General features: G+C 37.2%; 1 protein-coding gene across 1 annotated transcript; it reads right to left on the bottom strand.

Annotated features, from left to right (window-relative positions):
- Positions 1 to 17,867: 17,867 nt before the first annotated feature.
- On the bottom strand, positions 17,868 to 20,887 carry LOC149530919 (uncharacterized). The gene is made up of 4 exons (XM_089809953.1): positions 20,515 to 20,887; positions 19,336 to 20,370; positions 18,409 to 19,263; positions 17,868 to 18,307 (listed from the first exon to the last, which is right to left on the bottom strand). The coding sequence occupies exons 1-4, from the start codon at positions 20,885 to 20,887 to the stop codon at positions 17,868 to 17,870; spliced, it is 2,703 nt and encodes a 900-aa protein (XP_089666079.1).
- Positions 20,888 to 21,243: the final 356 nt, after the last annotated feature.

Genomic DNA, 21,243 nt, shown 5'->3' with positions numbered 1-21,243 from the left:
AGTAGGGGCCCATACACCCTACCCTTTCTCCCTCCTCTCTCCATGAGAGGAGACTCTACACTATTGAGGTCCAACTAATGCCCTTTCCCCAAGCATGGCCACTTCTTCCCTATCCAAGGGTGAGTGTTGCCAAAAAAATCTCCATGAAAAACTCTCAAAAGAAATCAACACTCCAAGAAGGCATAAGAATAACATAAGGAAAACAAGGTAAAATCCCTCCCAATACCACCCTCAACACACAAGCAAGGAAAGAATATCTACACAATATCTCCAACATGATTCAACAAGATTCAAAATATGAACACAAAGAACCATTCATGGAGTGAAGAACTCCTACCTTCATAAAAGAGTTATGGCAATGGTGGTTTGAGAAGAGCTTCCCTTTCTTCCTTCAATCTTCAAGACTTCTTCCAAAACTAGAGGATTGGGTGACCAAAAAACTAAAGTTCCCCTAAAAGGCCTCTAGGTATGGTCCTTCACTCCAATAGGATTCAGGTAACTCAAGATGGAGGTTTGTTTTACTAACCCAAGTAAAGGACAACCCATTTTCGAAATCAGCCTATAATAGCGTTTTTAAGAGACCCTAAGAGTCAACCTAGGAGGCTAGAGGGTTGGAAAGTACCCCCACCCATACCCTTATCCATAGGGGTGCTTAAATTTAGTGTTGCTAAGCCTTTAAAGGCTTATTAGGAACAATTAAAAGTTAGAAGAATAACAAGATCAAATTACAACCTTTAAAGAATTACAATATAAGGTTAGCACAAAATTAACAAGTAGTTTAGCTCCACTTTTCCGTTGAGTTGTCTCGGCTAATTTCCCTACACACTCATTGCACCCATCAGTAGGTCCAAAACCACATGCATAATGCGAATTACATATTTGATGAAATTTCATAAATTAAAGCATCCATTTCTAAGAATTAGTTGTTCATCTAATTCTACTCATATTTCTAACCTTCCGACTTGCATAACCAAATGTGTTAGCGTTGCATACATTTTCTTTCTTCATTATACATATTTATAAGCATTAAATGGCAAAATCAAATAACTGAAGTAAGCATCATACATTGCAAAATAACATAACAATGTTCAGTGTATCCAATAATGTTCTGACATGTCAGCATGAGTATCAAAATAACAATGTGTCATCGGTGCTAGGATGGGTTGAGGTGAGGCCTCACATCGTCCCCCACTAGGCATGAACTTCCTCCTGGAGTTCATAAAAAAGATAAGGGTACTGTGCTTGCATCTGCATTGTATCCTCCCAAGAAGCTGTAACCTCATCGTAGCAGTCCCACTGGACTCTAACCTGGTCTAGCTCTCGGCCTTGAAGTGCTAGGGTCCGTTGGGCAATAATACGAATGGGTTGTAGCACTAACTGGCCGTCTGACTCCACCCACAAGGCATCCCAATCTATAATATGAGTCTCATCATAAATATATCCTCTAAGTACGGAAATTTGAAACACATCGTGGATGCGTGACAGGCTAGGTGGCAGGGCTAAACGGTAGGCAACTGGTCCTATCCTCTCTAGGATCTCGAACTGTCCAACGAACTGGGGCGCCAACTTAGAGCCCTTTCTGAATCGAATCGGACTCTTATGTGGCGACACCCTCAAGAAAACTCTATCGCCAACCTGATATTCTAGATCTATCCTCTTTGCATATGCATACTTCTTCTGTCGATCCTGTGCCTCTCTCAAGCGTTGTCTAATCAGAGTCACCTGCTGCTCCATCTCCTTAACCAACCGAGGACCAATAGATACTCAGTCCTCGATCCTGTCCCAACTCAATGGTGTCCTGCATGGTCTCCTATACAAAGCCTCATATGGCGGCATACCTATGGAAGAATGATGCCGATTGTTATAGGCAAACTCGACAAGATGTAGCTATTCCTCCCACTTGACCTGATGATCCATCACATACATACGTAGCATATCCTCCAAAACCTGATTCACTTGCTTGGTCTGACCATCGATCTGAGGATGGTATGCTGTACTAAAATTGAGCCTAGTGCCCAAAGTTGACTGCAACTCTCTCCAAAATGAAGAAGTGAACAAAGAGTCTCTGTCAGATATGATCTTACGGGGAACACCATGAAGTCTAACAATGTCCCGCAAGAACACCTGAGCTATGTCTCATTCTGTGAATGTAGTACGCATGGGTGAAAAATGGGCAACCTTTGTCAATGTGTCAACTATCACCAAAATGGCATCATGGTGACAAGATGACATAGGAAGACCAACAATAAAGTCCATAGATATAACATCCCACTTCCACTCTGTGATCTTGTGAGGCTGAAGGAGCCCACCAGGATGCCGATGCTCCGCCTTCACCCTCTGACACTCGAGGCATCTCGAAACTATGTTAGAAATCTACACTCTCATGCCTGGCCAGTGATATAACTGCCTCAAATCTGCATGTAACTTCTTAACACCGGGATGCACTGCATAAGGTGCTCTGTGAGCCTCAAGTACAATGAGCTCATGCAAACCCCCAATGGAAGGTACATACATATGTCCCCTATGCCACAAAATTCCATCAGACTCCAAAGAATACTCTGCAAACTTCCATTCCAAGGGTTTCTGAGAATGTACTAACTGACTTACTTTTGCATAAAGCTCATTAGCTGGTAAGTACTGCAAGATCCGCTCTCTCAAGTCAGTGCATGTGGTCACAGATGAAAGCTCATGGTGCCGTCTACTTAAGGCATCTACAACCACATTCTCCTTTCCCTTGATGTAATGTACATCAAAATCATACTCATACAGGAACTCCATCCACCTTCTTTACCTAGCATTAAGGTTCGGCTAAGAAAATATGTACTGCAAGCTCTGGTGATCGGAATGAAGCTCGAATCTATGACCCAAAAGGAAATGTTGCCATCTCACCAAGGCATGAACCACTGCCGCTAGTACTAGGTCATGAGTAGGATAGTTGAGTTCATGAGTCTTCAACTTCCTAGACTCAAAGGAAATGGGTCGACCAACCTACATAAGAACTGCCCCTATGCCGTCCAAAGATGCATCAGTGCACACCACAAAGTCTGTGGATGGATCTGGTACTGCAAGAATCGTTGAACTCATAAGGGCTCTCTTGAGCTCTTGAAAAGCTCTATCGCACTTCTCTATCCACTCATACTTCTTTCCCTTCCTTTGAAGAGATGTGATGGGATGTGCCAATCTAGAGAATCCTGCAATAAAGCATCGATAATACCCTGCTAGACCCATAAAGCTCCTCACCTCAGTGACACTGGTGGGTGCCAGCCAATCCATGTTGGCCCTAATCTTCGATGGGTCTATTGAGACACCATCGCCTGATATGACATGACCCAAATAGCGAATCTCAGGTCTAAAGAATGCACACTTCGACAAGCTGCCAAACAGTTGGTTCTCCCTCAATTTTTGCAATACCTGACTCAAGTGCTCTTCGTGCTCCTTCTCGTCACGTGAATATATCAAGATGTCATCCAAGAAAACAACCACAAACTTATCCAAAAAGGTACAAAGTACTCCATTCATGAGGCTTATGAATAAAGCTGGAGCATTCGTAAGGCCAAAAGGTACCACAGTGAACTCATAGTGGCCATACCTAGTACGAAATGCAGTCTTAGGAATATCACTATCCACAATTCTCAACTGATGATAGCCTGACTTGAGATTAATCTTTGAAAATACCCGAGCACCCTATAACTGATCAAAGAGGTCATCAATCCTAGGAAGAGGGTATCGGTTCTTCATGGTCACCTTGTTCAATTGCCGATAATCAATACACAACCTAAGTGATCCATCCTTTTTCTTAACGAAGATCACTGGTGCACCCCAAGGTGACACACTAGGTCGAATATTCCCCTTCTCTAAGAGTTCCTCCAACTGAATCTTAAGTTCACTAAGCTCATGGGTAGTCATCCTGTATGGTGCTCTCGATACTGGCTCTGCTCCTGGCACAAGATCAATATGAAAATCCACTGCTCTAGGTGGAGGCCTACCAGGAAGCTCCGAAGGAAACACATCTGCAAACTCCTGAAGGATTGGAAAATCATCAAGGGATGGTTCCCTTTCCAACTCTTCCTCCCTATCACTAATAGTGATAGCAAACAACTGACAACCCTTACGCATGCACCGTCTAAGCTGCATAGCGAAAATCATACGAAGGGACACTGTCCTCTTCACTCTGAAGATCTCCCTAGAGATACCATCAACATCCACACATTCCACCCTCTTTTGTCGACAATCCATCTTGGTGCTATGGGCATGAAGCCAATCCATGCCAAGAACAACATCATAAGAACCTAGAGGGGTAATGCGTAGATCATTCCTAATGGACATGACTCCAATTTGCATCTAACAACTCCGCACCATGGAACTGACTGACACTCTGGCTCCTGAGGCTAACTCTACCTCCCAGTTGACATCCTGACTAACTGCCACTAACCCATAACGCTCCACGATGAAAGGAGATATAAATGAATCAGTAGCTCCAGAATCAAATAAAACTACAACCATATGGCCCTGTATAATACCTGTAGCCTCGATAACTGTGGCCTGATGCTTGGCCTGGCGGTTGTCAACTACTGCAAAGACTCTGTGAGATCTGCCTATGTCGCCAATAGTCGTCTCTGAAAAAGCCCCTCTCTAACCACTAGAGGACTGTCCCTACGAACACTCTCTAGCTATATGCCCCATGCCACCACAAGTGTAACATGGACCTCGTGTATAGGATCGGGCACCCTGTGATCTAGACTACTGTGTGCCTCCTAACCTACTAGATCCACTGAATCCTCCCCTAGAAGACTGCTGAGTCTTCACTGACAGTGACTGTGGGGCCTGTACTCACTGATCCTACCTCAAAACCTGTGAATGCCACTGCTTGGGCTTGGAGCCCTGATAACCCTGTGAGGATTTCTGCTGCTGTAGCTACTGGGGTTTCTGTTGTTGAGGCTATTGGCCCTTAGAGGACCCTGCTGTGTAGTTCTGATTCCCTTTCCAAGGGAGTCTCTGCTGCATAGGGTTTCGGTTCTGAGGCCGATCCCGTGACTCCTGTCTACCCCGAGTGTCCTCTGCCACTAGTGCCATCTCAACAACCTGTATGAAGGTGGTAGGAAAGGCCATGCGAACTGGACCCTAAAGTGAGAATTTAGACCCATGATAAATCGGCGCACTCGCAGTTTCTCGTCCTTCATGTACTCGACATAAGGAAGGAGCTCGAGAAACTTGCTCTCATACTGGGCCATAGTGAGACCCCTCTGATGAAGTGAATGAAATTCCTCTATCTGGTTCTGCCTGAAATGCTCAGAAAGGTACCTCTCCCTGAACCTCTCTAGGAATGACTCCTAGGTGAGGGTATCCATGCTTACTCTTCCAATGGTCTCCTCCTGATGCCACCAATTGGAGGCTTCACCTCTCAACTAATGAACTACTAGTTGTGCCTTTAGGTTACTCCCATATGGACGTAATCCAAAGCACCACTGTAGGCTTTGTAACCATGCCTCTGCTACCGTCCCCTCAGTTGAACCGATAAATAAAGGTGGCCCGAGTTGAATCAACTCCTTGATATCATCTCCTATATGCCTAGGAGGTCTATCATGTGGGGGTTCTCTCTGGTGTATTGACTCTTCCTCATGCTCACCCTGTCCCTCTAACTGTCTCGGTGGGGGACTCCTAGTCCTCTCTCAGACTCTAGGTTTGCCTCCTCTAGGTCCCTCTGCTCCCACTACTGGAATCTGCTGAACTGGCTGAACTATAGGTACCACTCTCTGCTGAACTACACTGATCAAAGTCTGAAGTGCAACTATAATGTCCTGGTAAGGATTTAGTGGTGGTGGAGGCGAAGGTGGTGGTGGAGGTGGAGGTCCATCCTCCTGTCCTGCTCTACCACCTCTCACCCTATGACCTCTACCTCGACGGTTGCTCTGAGTAATAGGAGGCATCCTACACAATTGAAGTTTTTAGTTAAGTTTAGAAGCATAATGGTTTTAGGTTCCTAGTGTTGAAACTAGGCTCTGATACCAAAATGTCATGCCCAAAAAGTAAGGGCCAAAAACACACAGCAAATTTTTGAGCAATTAAGATGATGGGGACGACAAATGTTCAAAGGATTAACTAAGATTAAATGAGATAACATAGTCGAAAAGTTTTAAGGGTTTAACTCTAATAGAACTAATCATAACGAGTGTTACAACCTCAATCCATTTCTCTAGACTTAGTGTTATTAGTTAACCTTAAAATTTCCCAAACATACTTGTAACCATCTAATTAATTAATTTAATTATTTACTATTACAATTTATGACTAGTACAATTTCAATGAATCGATAAGTTACTAAACCTTGTCCAAACTTTATTAAAATTTAACGTCCAATATTGAAATTTCAATCGTTACAATTAACTAACTCATAAATAGAATAAAACTAATTAATGAGACATCCAATTGTGTTTAGATTACAATATTCAAATTCACGTAAAAACTTTCTAAACTGAGACAAATTTAATAATCCAACATCTAACCACTATCTAATATTGACTAAAATAAGTAATTATGGCATTTACATTCCAAATTTATATATATCTATTAATAACTATTAACATTACTTAAAATTGACTAACGTTAACATATAATCAACATCTAGTTACTCAAGAGACTTAGACAATATAGAAAGCTAAATTCAAATTAGCCCATTAAATTTTCTATTCATTAAAATACTAAATAACTAATTAACTTTCTAATGATAAACATAATTTAAAACTATTTATAAAAATTATCTATTAAACCAACCCAATCCTATAATAATCTAGCCTACTCACAAATCTATACTAACAAACATATTTAACCTAACTCACTTACTAATTAAACTCACAAATTTAAACATGTAATAGAGTAATGAAAAGAATAACCTACACTACAACAACAAGGAAAACGATTTTCTTTTTCTTAAAAAAAAAAAAAAACAATATTAATATATTACTACACTAACCCCCCCCCCCCCCCCCCCCCCTTCACCCCTATCCTAAGTCCTAACCCTACCCGCCTACACTAACCCACCCTAGGCATGCCTCATGCGTTGCCCAATGCCCGCGCATGACAGGCCTGTTCCCCGTCCGCGTGGGAAGCATCATGCAAGAGAAGAACCCTGCGATAGGGGAGATCGTGGGGACAGGGAGTATGATGTCCCATCCCAACTACAAAGCCTTAATTGCTCCCTGCCCCCTCCCTTGTCAGAAGCAAGGTCAGCGCCCAGTGGAGGAGGCGTGAGTTTGAGTTTCTTCTTTTTTTTAAGACAAGACTTATTACTGCCCTCCCTCATGAAGAAGTGACCCTCTGTACTTTCAGTACTTGCTAATAGGTTGGTGAAAGCTGCATAATACATATATATATATATATATATCCTTTTAAATTTTCTATATGATTCGACTTGCATCATGAGTCCCAAGGAATTAAATGCCAAAAGTTTTATAGATGAGGATGAATTTTTAAAGTATTAACACATGTAATGATAGATGCTTTATATTCAAATTTATTAAAGTTATACTATTAAATGAAGTAACAATTATTTTAATATGCATGGCAAGGGGGAAATATTGGTAGAATATTCTCTGTGACAAGGAAGTGGAAAATAAACTTTCCCATACATTTTCTGGAGAGGTATTTTAGGCCTGGAGGTGCATTTTTTTGATAACCAAGATGAGTTAAACATTTCTAGAGGCAAAATGGAGTTACATTACCCTAAAGCAATTTGTCACACAAGCATGCAAAGGATTATAATCCTCCTATTCAATTTTAATTTTATTCTTTATGAACCTTAACGAGGGATTATGATTCTTTATTCAGAACTCAAAAGGTGGTGAAGAATTATTCCAATTTCAATTGTATTACTAATGGGGCATAACCATGAATGTACTGACTTGAAGTCACAATGTAGGATTTATAATTCATCAATTACTTACCATATATTGAAACTTCAAGATCTCACTTTGCATTGCAATAACATAATTAGAAAACTTGGAGATCTATAATTTAGTGTCATTATCTATCAACCTATTTTCTCACAACATATGCAAAATTTGGAACCACATGAGAGCAATGCAAGAAGAATTTCTTATTCTTTTCTTTCCTCTATTATTCATCCTGGTTCAAGGCTCCATCGGGAAAGAACCAATAAGAAAACCTGATGTCTTTGCCACTACATCAAATTCAATTTCAATTTACATAATGTTACAATTCATTGAGTATTCTTCAAGACTTTCACAAGAGACTTTTATCAAATGTCTTCATTTCCTCAAGGGTAACCATGGGAGATATAAGAAACAACATGGAGATAAAAACACAAGGAGATAAGAAAAATGAACATACATTCCCACCCGGTTGCACAATATGTCCAACAACGAACCAATATAGAGGAAAGGTGGATTTTCTCAATAGGAGAAGTCAATCACCATACCTTCACTTTGCCCTTTTGGGGCTTAAAACTTCAAGAATTTCCATTCTTTCTCAAGGCCCTTTTGGGGCTATATCCACAAGGATTTTCATTCTTTTTCACATTCAAGAATTCTCAATAACAACAAGGTATGGGATGACAAGTAGGGGCCCACACACCCTACCCTTTCTCCCTCCTCTCTCCATGAGAGGAGACTCTACACTATTGAGGTCCAACTAATGCCCTTTCCCCAAGCATGGCCACTTCTTCCCTATCCAAGGGTGAGTGTTGCCAAAAACATCCCCATGAAAAACTCTCAAAAGTAATCAACACTCCAAGAAGGCATAAGAATAACATAAAGGAAAATAAGGTAAAATCCCTTCCAATAGCACCCTCAACACACAAGCAAGGAAAGCATATCTACACAATATCTCCAACATGATTCAACAAGATTCAAAATATGAACACACACAAAGAACCATTCATGGAGTGAAGAACTCCTACCTTCATAAAAGATTTATGGCAATGGTGGTTTGAGAAGAGCTTCCCTTTCTACCTTCAATCTTCAAGACTTCCTCGAAAACTAGAGGATTGGGTGACCAAAAAACTAAAGTTCTCCCAAAAGGCCTCTAAGTATGGTCCTTAACTCCAATAGGATTCAAGTAACTCAAGATGGAGGTTGGTTTTACTAACCCAAGTAAAGGACAACTCATTTTCGAAATCAGCCTATAATAGGGTTTTTTAGAGATCCTAAGAGTCAACGTAGGAGGCTAGAGGGTTGGAAAGTACCCCCACCCATACCCTTATCCATAGGGGTGCTTAAATTTAGTGTTGCTAAGCCTTTAAAGGCTTATTAGGAACAATTAAAAGTTAGAAGAATGGAAAGATCAAATTACAACCTTTAAAGAATTACAATATATGGTTAGCACAAAATTAACAAGTAGTTTAGCTCTACTTTTCCGTTGAGTTGTCTCGGCTAATTTCCCTGCACACTCATTGCACCCATCAGTAGGTCCAAAACCACATGCATAATGCGAATTACATATTAGAGGAAATTTCATAAATTAAAGCATCCATTTCTAAGAATTAGTTGTTCATCTAATTCTACTCATATTTCTAACCTTTCGACTTGCATAACCAAATGTGTTAGCGTTGTATACATTTTCTTTCATCATTATACATATTTATAAGCATTAAATGGAAAAATCAAATAACTGAAGTAAGCATCATACATCGCAAAATAACATAACAATGTTCAGTGTATCCAATAATGTTTTTACATGTTAGCATGAGTATCAAAATAACAATGTGTCATTGGTGCTAGGATGGGTTGAGGTGAGGCCTCACAAAAAGCAAAAATCAAGGAATGGAACCATGTCAGGTTTGGAGATATTTTCACACTTAAAAAAAACTTACAAAACTAGATAGAAGAATGGAATGAATATGTGCTACAATATGGTTTTACTTAGAAGTCTATGACATTTAGAGGGTCTTGCAAGAAAAGTTGGAGAAAATCTTGTCGTGGGAAGAGGCATATTGGAGATAACATTCAAGAGAGTTGTGGCTTATCAAGGGTGATAGAAATACTAGTTTCTTTCACATTTTAGCAAAGATTAATAGAAATAAAAACAACATTTTCCAAATCGAGGATGCAAAAGGGAATATTCTCACTACTAAAAAGGAAATCCAAATTGAAGCTATGCAATTTTCTCAAAATCTATTGAATAAGAAAGAAGATATTGAGCCTTGTCCATCCTAATTGGATTTTCTAAATTACATCTCGAGTTTAGTTTTAGAGGAAGATAAATCTCTTCTCATGCATCCCTTTTTTCTGGAAGAGGTTATGAGCTCAGTCTTCGCCATGGAGGTTGAGAAAGCCCTAGGCCTTGATGGGCTAATCCCTTTATTTTTTCAAAAATGTTGGGATTTTGTGGGGCAAGATGTTCTAAAGGCTATAGAGGAATTGAGGAAGCACACATGCATGTTAAGGTAGTTCAATAATACATTTCTTGCCCTTACTCCCAAGTGCTCTCAACCATCTACATTTACAAACTTCTGGACAATCTCCCTATGTAATACTATTTATAAAATTATCACAAAATTAACTGTTATTCAATTGTGGAAGCTTATTCCTAAAATTACCTCTAAACAATAAGGGGTTTTTTTTTTGGGTAAACACACAATGGAAGGTTCTTTAATCACATATGAGTTGTTGCATTCGATTCAAGTGGAAGGATTGGAGGCTATGGTTCTCAAGCTGGACATCATGAAAGCCTAGGAAAGAGTTATGTGGTCCTTTCTATCACTAGTGTTACGTAAGTTGGGATTTTGTAGAAAATGGATTAAATGGATTCTTTCATGTGTCAAAGGTGCTAAATTTTCAGTTCTTGTAAATGGATCTCCATGAAGTTTCTTTTCCTCCTCACAAGGAGTCAGACAAGGTGACTCTCTTTCCCCCTTCTTATTCATCATGATGGCTGAAGGCCTTAGTAGATTAATTTCTCATAAGAACAATTTGGGTCAGTGGGTTGGAATATCAATTCGTCAAATAGATCTGAAGATTTCTCATACTTTATTCATTGATGAGTCATTTCTTTTTGGTATTAGTAATCTTAGGGAGAGTATAGTGATCAAGGAATCCTTAGACAAGTATTGTTCAGTTTCAAGGTAAAAGTTAAATATTGCAAAATCAAAGATATTTTTCTTTAACACATCCCTCAAAGATCAATCAAGTATCCAAAAACATCTTGATTTTTTTGTTGAAGACATGCCAAGTAAATATTTGGAGATTACTTTCTTTCAAGGCAGCTGCAAAGTAGTTTTTTGGGATAACATTTTTCAATCCATTAGGGATAGAATTGTCATGGAAAGTAAGATGGCTAACTCTTGTAAGTAAAATTCTATTTGTAAAATCAATCTTCTCCTCATTTCTAAACTATATAATGTCAATTCTTATGGTCCTGAGAGCTGTGTTGGGAAAAATTAGAAAATTTTTGAAAGATTTTTTATGGACAGGCAATCTAAATGATAAGCCTAAAATTCCTCTCATCTCATGGGATAATTTATTTTTACCAAAGGACACAAGGGGAGCTGGTCTACATAGTCTATTTGGAAGCAACATAAGCCTTGGTGCAAAATTATGATGGAAGTTTTATGAGGATCCAAAAGTGTTATGGGCTAGGATATTCATAATTAAGTATCTAGATTGTGACGATCCAGCTATGATCTTCACAATGAAAAGCCCACCTTTGGCTTCTTTAGTGTGGAACTTCTTGGTTTCTTGTAGATAGGTTATTCTTCCACACCTATCATGGATGGTCAATTTAGGAAACAAGGTAAGTCTTTAGGATGACTCATGGAATGGGTTCCCTCCTATTTCTTCCTATTTGGGAATCTTACCAAACACTCAGTTAGTTCTCAAGGATATGTTGGGGGTAAGGTTAAAAGTTATATTCATGTGGAGCAGTTTGGATGGGTAACAAAATCAAATTGAAAAGATTTATCATCTCTAAATTTACTGCAAGGTCAAAAGGATTCTCTTCTAGGAATTTTTGATCAAAGATCAATAATAATAAATAGTGAAGAGGATAAACTAATTTGGGCTAAATTAGTAAGTGACAAATATTCAATTAAAGAGGGATATATGTCTGCAACAGAGAATAATAAGGACTCCCAGAATCACATTTATCGCTTTTGTTGGCATTCAACAATTTTATCAAAGGTAGCTTCCTTCCTATGGTTGGCTTTACAAAATAGAATTCTTACAAGTGATCACCTATTTAGATTAGGAATTTTAGATAAATTTCATTGTGTCATGTGTGGTCAAGTGTAGGAAGATGTAAACCATTTCATGGTTTCTTGTGATTTTGCACAAACATGTCTAGCATTGGGTTTGTGGAAAGCATAGTTGTCATGGCCCTTTACCTCCCTTTCTTTCCCAAGTATTACAATAGTGGCCCAATTTTCATAAAGGTTCTTTTTTTGTAGCAATCTAGACAGTTATTCCAGTAGCAGTTGTTTGGTGCATATGGTGGGAAAGTAAAAGAGAGTTTTTCGAAAAGAAATAAAGTATGTGTGATCTTAGAGAAGTCAATTTTAGAGATGGTAAATGCATATACATGTAGATTCAAAGCCCCCTCTTCCACATTATCTTCTCAAGACAACATAATTTTAAATGAATGTTGTCAAATTACTATCCCTTTCAAGGGAGTTCTTGTGGGAAACAAGTCTAAATCAGGGGCAAGGAAAGATGTCAAATTAGAGCCCACAGATGATTAGTTCATAAAATTAAATTTTGATGAGACTTACAAGGGTAATCCAGGTATCTCAAGGGTAGGGTATGTGTTACAAGGTCCTGGTATCGTTCATGGAGGATGTAACAAGATCCTGAATGGCTCCAACAATATTGCAGAAATTAGAGCTCTCCAATTAAGGGTAGAGTTGGCTATCAAATGGGGGATAAAAAAGATTCATATTGAGAGTGGTTCTCAAATTATTACTTCTTCTCTAGCATCAAAAAAATCTACAAGTTTGGAGATCCAGTAAATTCTAGCTAAGGTAATCAATCTCCTATGTGAATTTGAAGAATTTAAAATTTTGCATTGTTACAGTGAAGCCAATGCAGTGGCTCGTTGGCTACCTAATAGAGGAGTCTCACTAGATTATGGGTCCTTGTAGTGGGGACATAAAGAGTTGTTACAAACTCTTATTAAGGATAATTTTATTCTCTTAAAGATTTAAAGGAGTTGGAATTCATATCACCTCGTTAAAGAAATGGGGTGAATGCATGGGGTACAAGACAAGACTCATGTATCTTTGGGTTTTTGTGGGAAGGCTTTTGGATCTACTTGATCTCGGGGTTCCTCACTATTCTTTCAAGGTAGGGTGTTTCATACTTATGTAATCTTTTATTTTGTTTGCTAGGATAGGGGTTTCTTCTTGCTTCTTTCCCCCTTGAGCCTTTTCAAAGCAATTTTTTAATAAAAAGTATAATGGCTTTGCCGCTTTTGCCAATATATATATAATAAAAATGTTTGAAATATATGACTTGGTATTAATTATTTAATCAATAATCTACCAGTTATCATTATATGCACCTATTAATTCAATTTCACCTATATTGTTAATGAACTTGATAAATCTCTAATAGGTTAATTTTACCTTGAGTGGTCTATTATTCATATAAATAAAAAGGTATCGCTATATCGAAACATGGTCATATTTCTTTCCATTTTTGTTTCTTTGTGTTTCTCCCATGAATAGTGATGTGGGATTATCCCCTTCATCTTGATGTATAAATTTAACTTCCTTGGAACAATTTTTATGTTAACTATTTAATTCTTCTTTGTTCCACTACTTAAGTTGGTTATTTGTCCTATCTTTAAATTTTGGAAAGCTATTTTGTCCCTTGTGAATGTAAAATCTTTTCATTTAACTAAACACTTGTATATAGATTTAAGATATTATTTTCTTCCTTATATACCCCCAAGTTCACTTTCTTTGGGAAAATCCTAATGTTTATCTAGGCATCAATTACATTGAAAAATTTACTCTCACGATATCAAAATACAATCATTTTTCATTTTTCTCAATTTGTGTTTCCATTATTATCCTATTTTCTTCATACCATTTCTTCCACTTGAACTTCATACTTGTATCTAGTTGACCTTATATATCTCACATCCAATTCCAACCAAGATTCCCACATTGTTCTTTTATAAACTTTGAAATCTCAAAAAAATGTCATCATTAATCTAGAAATCCTTTAAATGTTTTTAAGTTTCATTATTTACTTAGCTATGGAAAGCTATTTTTTCCTACCTCGAATTGCCAAAATGATTTTTTACCAATGAATATTTTAATGCTGATTATTTTTCATCACTTTCATTTCATCTCCTCACCTTGTACCAAACTTAAGAGTGCTAGAAGGAGTTGGGTGTTTGAACCTTGGTACATGTTACTATCTCCTCTTACCATTATCCTCAACAATTTTGCTCAATCGATTGAACTACAACCCTTTGACAATGGTACACATACTTCATTCTCATATTTGTTTTAACACTATAAAAAAGTAACTAACTATTATGTTGTGAAGGTGATGCAAGATCTTTTAGTATTTTTCTAATGCATGATCTTTTAGTAGTGTTTAAAAAGATTTTAAATCTTTTCTTAGTTTTTAGAAAGTTGATTTTTATTAATAACCTCAAAATATTACTTCCAATTTTGAGTGTTAGTTATCAATTCATCTTATCTCAATGCTAGGAAGCTTCACAAAAAAATCAACTTTTTTTGAGCTGTTTCAAAAAATTACCAAAAAATGGCAAAAGCCAATTTTATGCAAAAACTACAAAAATTGTAATTTCAAAATTTTTTTAAAAAAAATTATTTCCTCTCATTGTAGGATAAGAGAATTGGGAAGATAAATCAAAAATAATTTTGATTTCTACTATTTATTTTTCTATTATTTCTCTCATGTCTCTATTAATTATTTGAGTAATTTTAACTACATCATCTAGTATCAAATCTTAGAAGGTCTGGAAAAATAATATTTTTATATTTGTGTTGTTTGTTGTGATGTGGAGCCTAATCATACATAGAGGTTTATTCAGCGTAGTATCCCTCTAGATTATTTCTATGAGGGTTTAGGGGCAGTGCCCTTAAGATGGGGTCAAGGGGCAACGCCCTGTAGGGTCCTAGGGTAGTACCCCAGGTGCACTCTTTGTTGTAGTACAAGGTGAAATCGAGAGGCAACACCCCTATGGAGGTTTTTAGGGGCAATGCCCCTAAATCCAAAAAATGACTTTATATTGTAAAAGGCGTTAACAACTATTTTTCTATTATTCTAACCCTAATTTTTTAAGTGGCAAAAAGCTTGTATAAAAGGACTTAGGGTTAGGGATTTTCATAGTGTGTGATGCAAAAATTGGTTCTTGTAGTGGTATTGAGCTGTAAGGCATTACAGATTGTAATTAGGTTGTAATCACTAGATAATAATAATATTGGACTTGTTGTTGGTGGATGTAGCCCAAGGATTAGGTGAACCACATTAAATCTTGGTGTCTTGTGTTCTCTTATGTGCGATCTATTATTTTCTGATATTGGTTATATTTGCATGTAACTATTATTTCTAGGTGAGGTTAATCCTAACATTGTTATGACTTTATGTTTATGCAAGTTGAGAAGAGGAAATAGTTTCCAAAAATCAAGGTAGAAAAGAGAAATGATCCAGTTATGGCAAAGGATAGACTCATTTGAAGAGTTGAAATGATTAAGAAGAATAAAGAATAGAAAAAAAAAGAAACAAAGGAAGAGGAAGGAGGAGGAGATGAGGTGATTAGAGTTGAAAAAAATGTTAAGAGATTTATAATAAAGTTTTCAACAATTAAGAAATATAATGGAATGAGAAATGCAAAAATGGTACCTACTAGTCATGAAGAAGATTGCATGGCCTATTTAGAAGAAAGAAAGAAAAGAAGAGACACAGAAACTAAAAGAAGATCCAAAAAATGAAATGTTGAGTATACCAAACACTGTTTTGACATCAAGAATTGAAGAAGCCATGATAAACATAGTCACGAAAGAGTCTTTTTGTCTTTTTCAACCTTACATTTAGAATGGGCAAAGAGAAATGATTGTTTATAATGAGATTTCTAATGAAGATGTTTCTAATTTTTTTATTAATGTATATGAATATTAAAGATATTATGTTAATTGTGGCGATGGTGGATATGTTGATATATTATATGTCGAAGATATAAATGATTATGGTACAAAGGTCTATACAGAAGAAATAGAATTTTGGATTTTAAAGGCTAAGAAGATATTGAGTAGAATATGGATTAGGAAAATAAGAAGAAGAGGAATCTATTTACATATGCAAAGATGAATGATAAAAGGTCAATAATTTGGAAGACCAAGAAGAAGGAATAAACTTTCATTCCTCTAAGTTAATAAAATCAATGTTTGATACAATGAAATGAAAAGTTTTAGAAAAGAAATTATACATATTCAAAAATAACTTATAGGAATTGCATTCCTTCAACTAGAGGAGAATGATGCAAGAGCTTTTAGTGGCTTTCTGAAGCATGATTTTTTAGTAGATTTTAAAAAGCTTTTGATGCTTTTCTTAGTTTTTAGAAAGTTGATTTTTATTAATAACCAAAAAATATTACTTCCAATTTCAAATGTTAGTTAGTGGTTCATCTTATCTCAGTTTTAGGAAGGTTCAAAAAAATCATTTTGTTTAGTTGTTTTTAAATATTACCAAAAATGGCAAAAATAAATTTATGAAAAAATAATCAAAAATGTTAATTTTGGATTTGTATTTAAATTTGTATTTCCTCTAGGAAAAGTGAATTGGGAAGATGAATAGAATGTAATTTGCAGTTCTAATGTTTATTTTTGTTTTCTTTCTCTCTTATGTTTCTGTTAATTATTTGAGAAATTTAGGTTGCATCATCAAAGGTGACTTCAAACCTTAATATTCTAAAACGCCTCCTTCCATTTTACATTTCAAATAAAAAAGTATGCTAATCTATGAAAACAAATCGTATCCTTTAAGATTTTTCCTCTTTAGATTATTTTGTATTCAACCAAGTGAACTCCAATTAGATTTGTAACCCTTGGAAAGGCATACCTCCAAAGTTAATTTCCCAAAGCTTCTAGATTACAACCTCCTCAAACCTTTGAATAACATTTTTTTTTATTAGTAGAATCTACATATTATCACTTCCTCAAACTACATTTCCTAAAGAAGGGTATAGCTCAAAAGATCAATAAACTCATAAACTATCTAATTGACAATACTTACAACATATGCTCCGATCGGCTTAAACACTTTGCCTTCCAGTACAAGTGTCTGTTTATAGTTTTTATAACTATACGAAAGTGTAAGTCATTGAAATAGTTGTGTTACATCATGTAAATTTTTTACTCTGACAATTACTTTTATAAAATCTTTTGAACAGAGTTGGCACTCTGAAATTAACACACCCCATATTATCTAATATATAGAATTAGTCTTGGAGAAAACCTTGGTAGCTATAGGTATATAATCTATTGCAGCAACAGTCTATTTTGCAATCTTTGGCATAGGTTTTAATAACACAACAATGAAAACACGGCCACATTCCCAACCTGAACAAGGAAAACATAATTTGAAAAGTGAAAATCCTGTAAATGTAAAACATTATTTCTTGTTATCATGAATAAACTTCATTATAACATGTCACGTTGCTGAATAAAATCAAATGTAAATAACCTAAGCTTGTCATAACACCACCAATTGTTATGGACCATTATAGGGAAGTTAAAAAATTAAATAGAGAATTATTTAATTCAATGACAGCTGAATGTTTTTATCACATGACTAGCAATATAATTTTATATAAGGAAATTACAATTTTGCAGAGAAAAGTACCAGAGAACAAATTTATATATTTGATGTATGTATGTCTAGCTAATACGTAGAGCTCTCACTTGCAGAAACAGCTCCTTGCGTTGCATTAGCACCGGCACTGAGTAGCAAATCTGATATGGTCCTTGCTAAATTGGAAGTTGATGTTGTACCTCCAGCCAAATTACTTCTTACAACCTCCAATGCGTTTCTTACATCTCTCATGGTCGGTCGTTGTTGAGGAGATACAGTTGTGCATAGCAAGCCAATATGTATGAAAGAAAGAAGGAACTCATTGTCTTCCACCTGCATTTTCTCTAAAAATCTCTTATCAACAATGTCTGCCATTCTCCCTGGAAAAGATGACCTTACCCACTTCTGAAGGTTCAGGTCATCAGTAAACATGGCATCAGTTGGCCTTTTCCTTGTGACCATCTCTAACAAGAGAATGCCATAACTATAAACATCCCCTTTTGTAGAAATGTTCACTCCCAATCCATACTCTGTAATTGAGAAAGGAACAGATACAGTTGATCATCTTGTTCTCAATAATATTTTGCAAAGAGAAATACTTAGAATATTAGTCTAACAAAAAATAACTTACCAGGAGCAATGTAGCCGATAGATCCTCTCATGGCAATTGATTTGGTGAAGGAATCAATTGAATTTGCAGGATCAACCAATCTCGAAATACCAAAATCAGTTACAAGGGCAGTCATGTTTGCATCCAGAAGCACATTGCTAGGTTTCAAGTCGCAGTGAACAACTTGGATAGGACAATCATGGTGTAGATATTCCATGCCATGGGCCACATCAATAGCAATGTTCAAATATTCAGCAATCTTGAGCTCACACAAATCCTCCTCCTCCTCGTTACTTTGAGGATGCAGATGCTTTTCCAAGCTCCCATTCGTAGCAAACTGAAGAATCAGAGCCCTAAATTTAAGGTATGAACATGCACTTACAACTCTAATGAGATTTCGATGTCGGGTCGTCGCCAAGATTTTGCACTCTCTCTTAAAACTGTTTTGGAGTTCTTCATTTTCAAAATTGAGAACTTTGATTGCAACTACCATACCATCTCTTAAAATTCCTTTAAAAACTGATCCGAAACTACCCACACCAAGAAAATTTGTGTCACTAAATCCATTTGTAGCACTGACCAAATCTTGATATGTAAACTTTGGATATCTCAGCCTTCCAAACATGAAGTCTGGAAGATCAAATTGACGTGATGAATATTTCTGACACCAAACTATTCCCAGGATTGAAGCACACAGTAAAAATGCAATCATTCCAGCAGCTGATAACATCACTTTAGTAAGCAGTGACTGCGCTCTTTTACTCTGATTTGGACATGTTTGCACCGAGTATTTTTGTGGACCACAGAGCCCGGCATTTCCTATAAATGATGCATTCAATGTGTTATTTAAAAACAACCCTTCTGCTGGAACTTCACCTGACAAATTGTTGTAACAAGCATTCAAGTAACGAAGCACTTTCATTTTTGTAAGAGATTTAGGTATCCGACCTGACAGAAAATTGAAGGAAATATCAATAGATTCCAAATTTTTAAACTTGCCAAGTGCGTCCGGTATCGGACCTTCAAATGCATTGTGAGAGAGATTGAGATGCTCCAGTGCTAAGCAGTTTGCCAGAGATGACGGAATCATTCCGTGAAGCTTATTACAAGAAATGTCTATGGCTTGAGCATTTAAAATTTTACTGATTTCCACAGGAAGAGGCCCTTGTAGATAATTCCATGAAAGATTCAGATAAAACTGAACATTTCCAAGACTTGTCATAACTTCTCTAGGTATATTTCCGCTAAGCTGGTTGTGAGAGAAGTCGACAAGTTCTAAGTTTGGACATTCTTGCAAACCAGAAGGTATCTCTCCGGAGAAATGGTTGTGGTGGAGAAGAAGTCTCCTTAGCTGTTGAAGTCTGCCAAGAGAGCCAGGTATTCTTCCTGATAGCTTGTTCCTACTAACATCTAACTCCCCAAGACTTTTCATCTGGCCAATGTCCTCTTGGAGGCCTCCTCCTATGCTGTTGCCGCTCAAATCCAATCTTTCCAACTTATATAATCTTTTGAGACCAGATGGCAAGTAGCCACTTACAAGATTATTACTTAGCCTCAACCAGGTTAATTTGGTAAGACTGGCAATTTGTTCAGGTATGTTTCCCCTTATCTGGTTGTTCCCAAAATCAAAGATGGAGAGATTCGAAGAAAGGTTGCCTATGGATGGAGGCAAAATACCACCGAAATGGTTGTATGACATTTTGATATATTGTAGGTGGGAACAATTTGTGAGAGCACTGAGAAAAGGCAGAGGGATATTTCTTTTACTGACTAGCTGATTGTGCTCTAATACAATTTTTTCAAGCAAGGCTAAATTTCCCAACTCATTAGGCACAGATCCACTCAGCTGATTGTTCCTTAGGTTAAGGACTTTGAGTTTGGAACAATTTCCCAAGGAATTTGGTATCTTCCCATTAAGCTTATTTCCCCATAGATTAAGCTCTTCCAAATTGACAAGCATTCCCAATTCTGAAGGAAGAGCTCCTGACAAATGGTTATCACAAAGTACAAGCTTTTGCAAATTGACGACCATCCCGAGTTCAGACGGAATAGTTCCTGACAAGTGATTGTTATAGAGTACGAGGTGCTCTAGTTGCGTGAGATTCCCTATTTCACGTGGAATGGGACCTGTGAGAGTATTGTTTAGCAATTGCAAAACAACCAAGTGTGACAAGCTTCCTACGGAGGGTGGGATACTGCCTGACAAGTTATTAGAATAGAGGTAAAGGAACTGTAATTTTGTGAGCATGCCTATTTCAGGAGGAATTGGACCATGGAGGAAATTGGATGACAAGTCCAGTTGATCTAAGGCGGAGAGGTTTGTCATAGAGGGTGGAATTGTACCTGTAAAGTAGTTTCCAGGCAAGATAAGATTCACTAAGCCTGCCAAATTGCCTAGCTCATCAGGAATACTCCCATGCAGATAGTTCAACTGGAGATCCAGTTCGAACAAAGCCGTGAGATTCCCAAGCGCTGGAGAAATGACACCCCTTAAACTCATATTTCGTAGATCTATGCGAACCACTCGCTGCGAATCATGAGGAGAGCAAGTAACGCCGGTCCAATTGCACATTGAAACGTTTGTATTCCAATTTGCTAAGGAATTGTTGGGGTCAGATGTGATTGCAGCTTTGAATGCCAAAAGAGATTGCTGGTCAGGAGGAGCATGAGATTGGAGGAGTGGTGTTGAGAATGGAAAGAGCAAGATCAACATTACAGACAATATCATGTATTCCATTTCCTTTGAGAAGGACAATCTCAAGACTCAAAATCTCTTGTTCTCGAATCTAAATGAATTTGGAAGCCCTCGGTGTATGCACTTATATATGTGCGAGACCGAAAATATCGGCCGAATAC

This window comes from Cupressus sempervirens, chromosome 11, assembly GCF_028749045.1.
Source record: "Cupressus sempervirens isolate cs-2001-9-10 chromosome 11, ASM2874904v1, whole genome shotgun sequence".
Classification (NCBI taxonomy): Eukaryota; Viridiplantae; Streptophyta; class Pinopsida; order Cupressales; family Cupressaceae; genus Cupressus; species Cupressus sempervirens.
This window is presented reverse-complemented; position numbering and strand designations above follow the sequence as displayed.

Bases quoted from the DNA above. Each gene is read 5' to 3' on its own strand.
- LOC149530919 (XM_089809953.1), bottom strand. From the start codon at position 20,887: ATGAGTTTAAGGGGTGTCATTTCTCCAGCGCTTGGGAATCTCACGGCT. The intron at 20,371-20,514 runs GTCCCATTCCAC...ACCATTTGTCAG, and splicing joins GCTAAACAATACTCTCACAG to GAGCTCTTCCTTCAGAATTG. The intron at 18,308-18,408 runs GTAAGTTATTTT...TCTCAATTACAG, and splicing joins TATCGGCTACATTGCTCCTG to AGTATGGATTGGGAGTGAAC.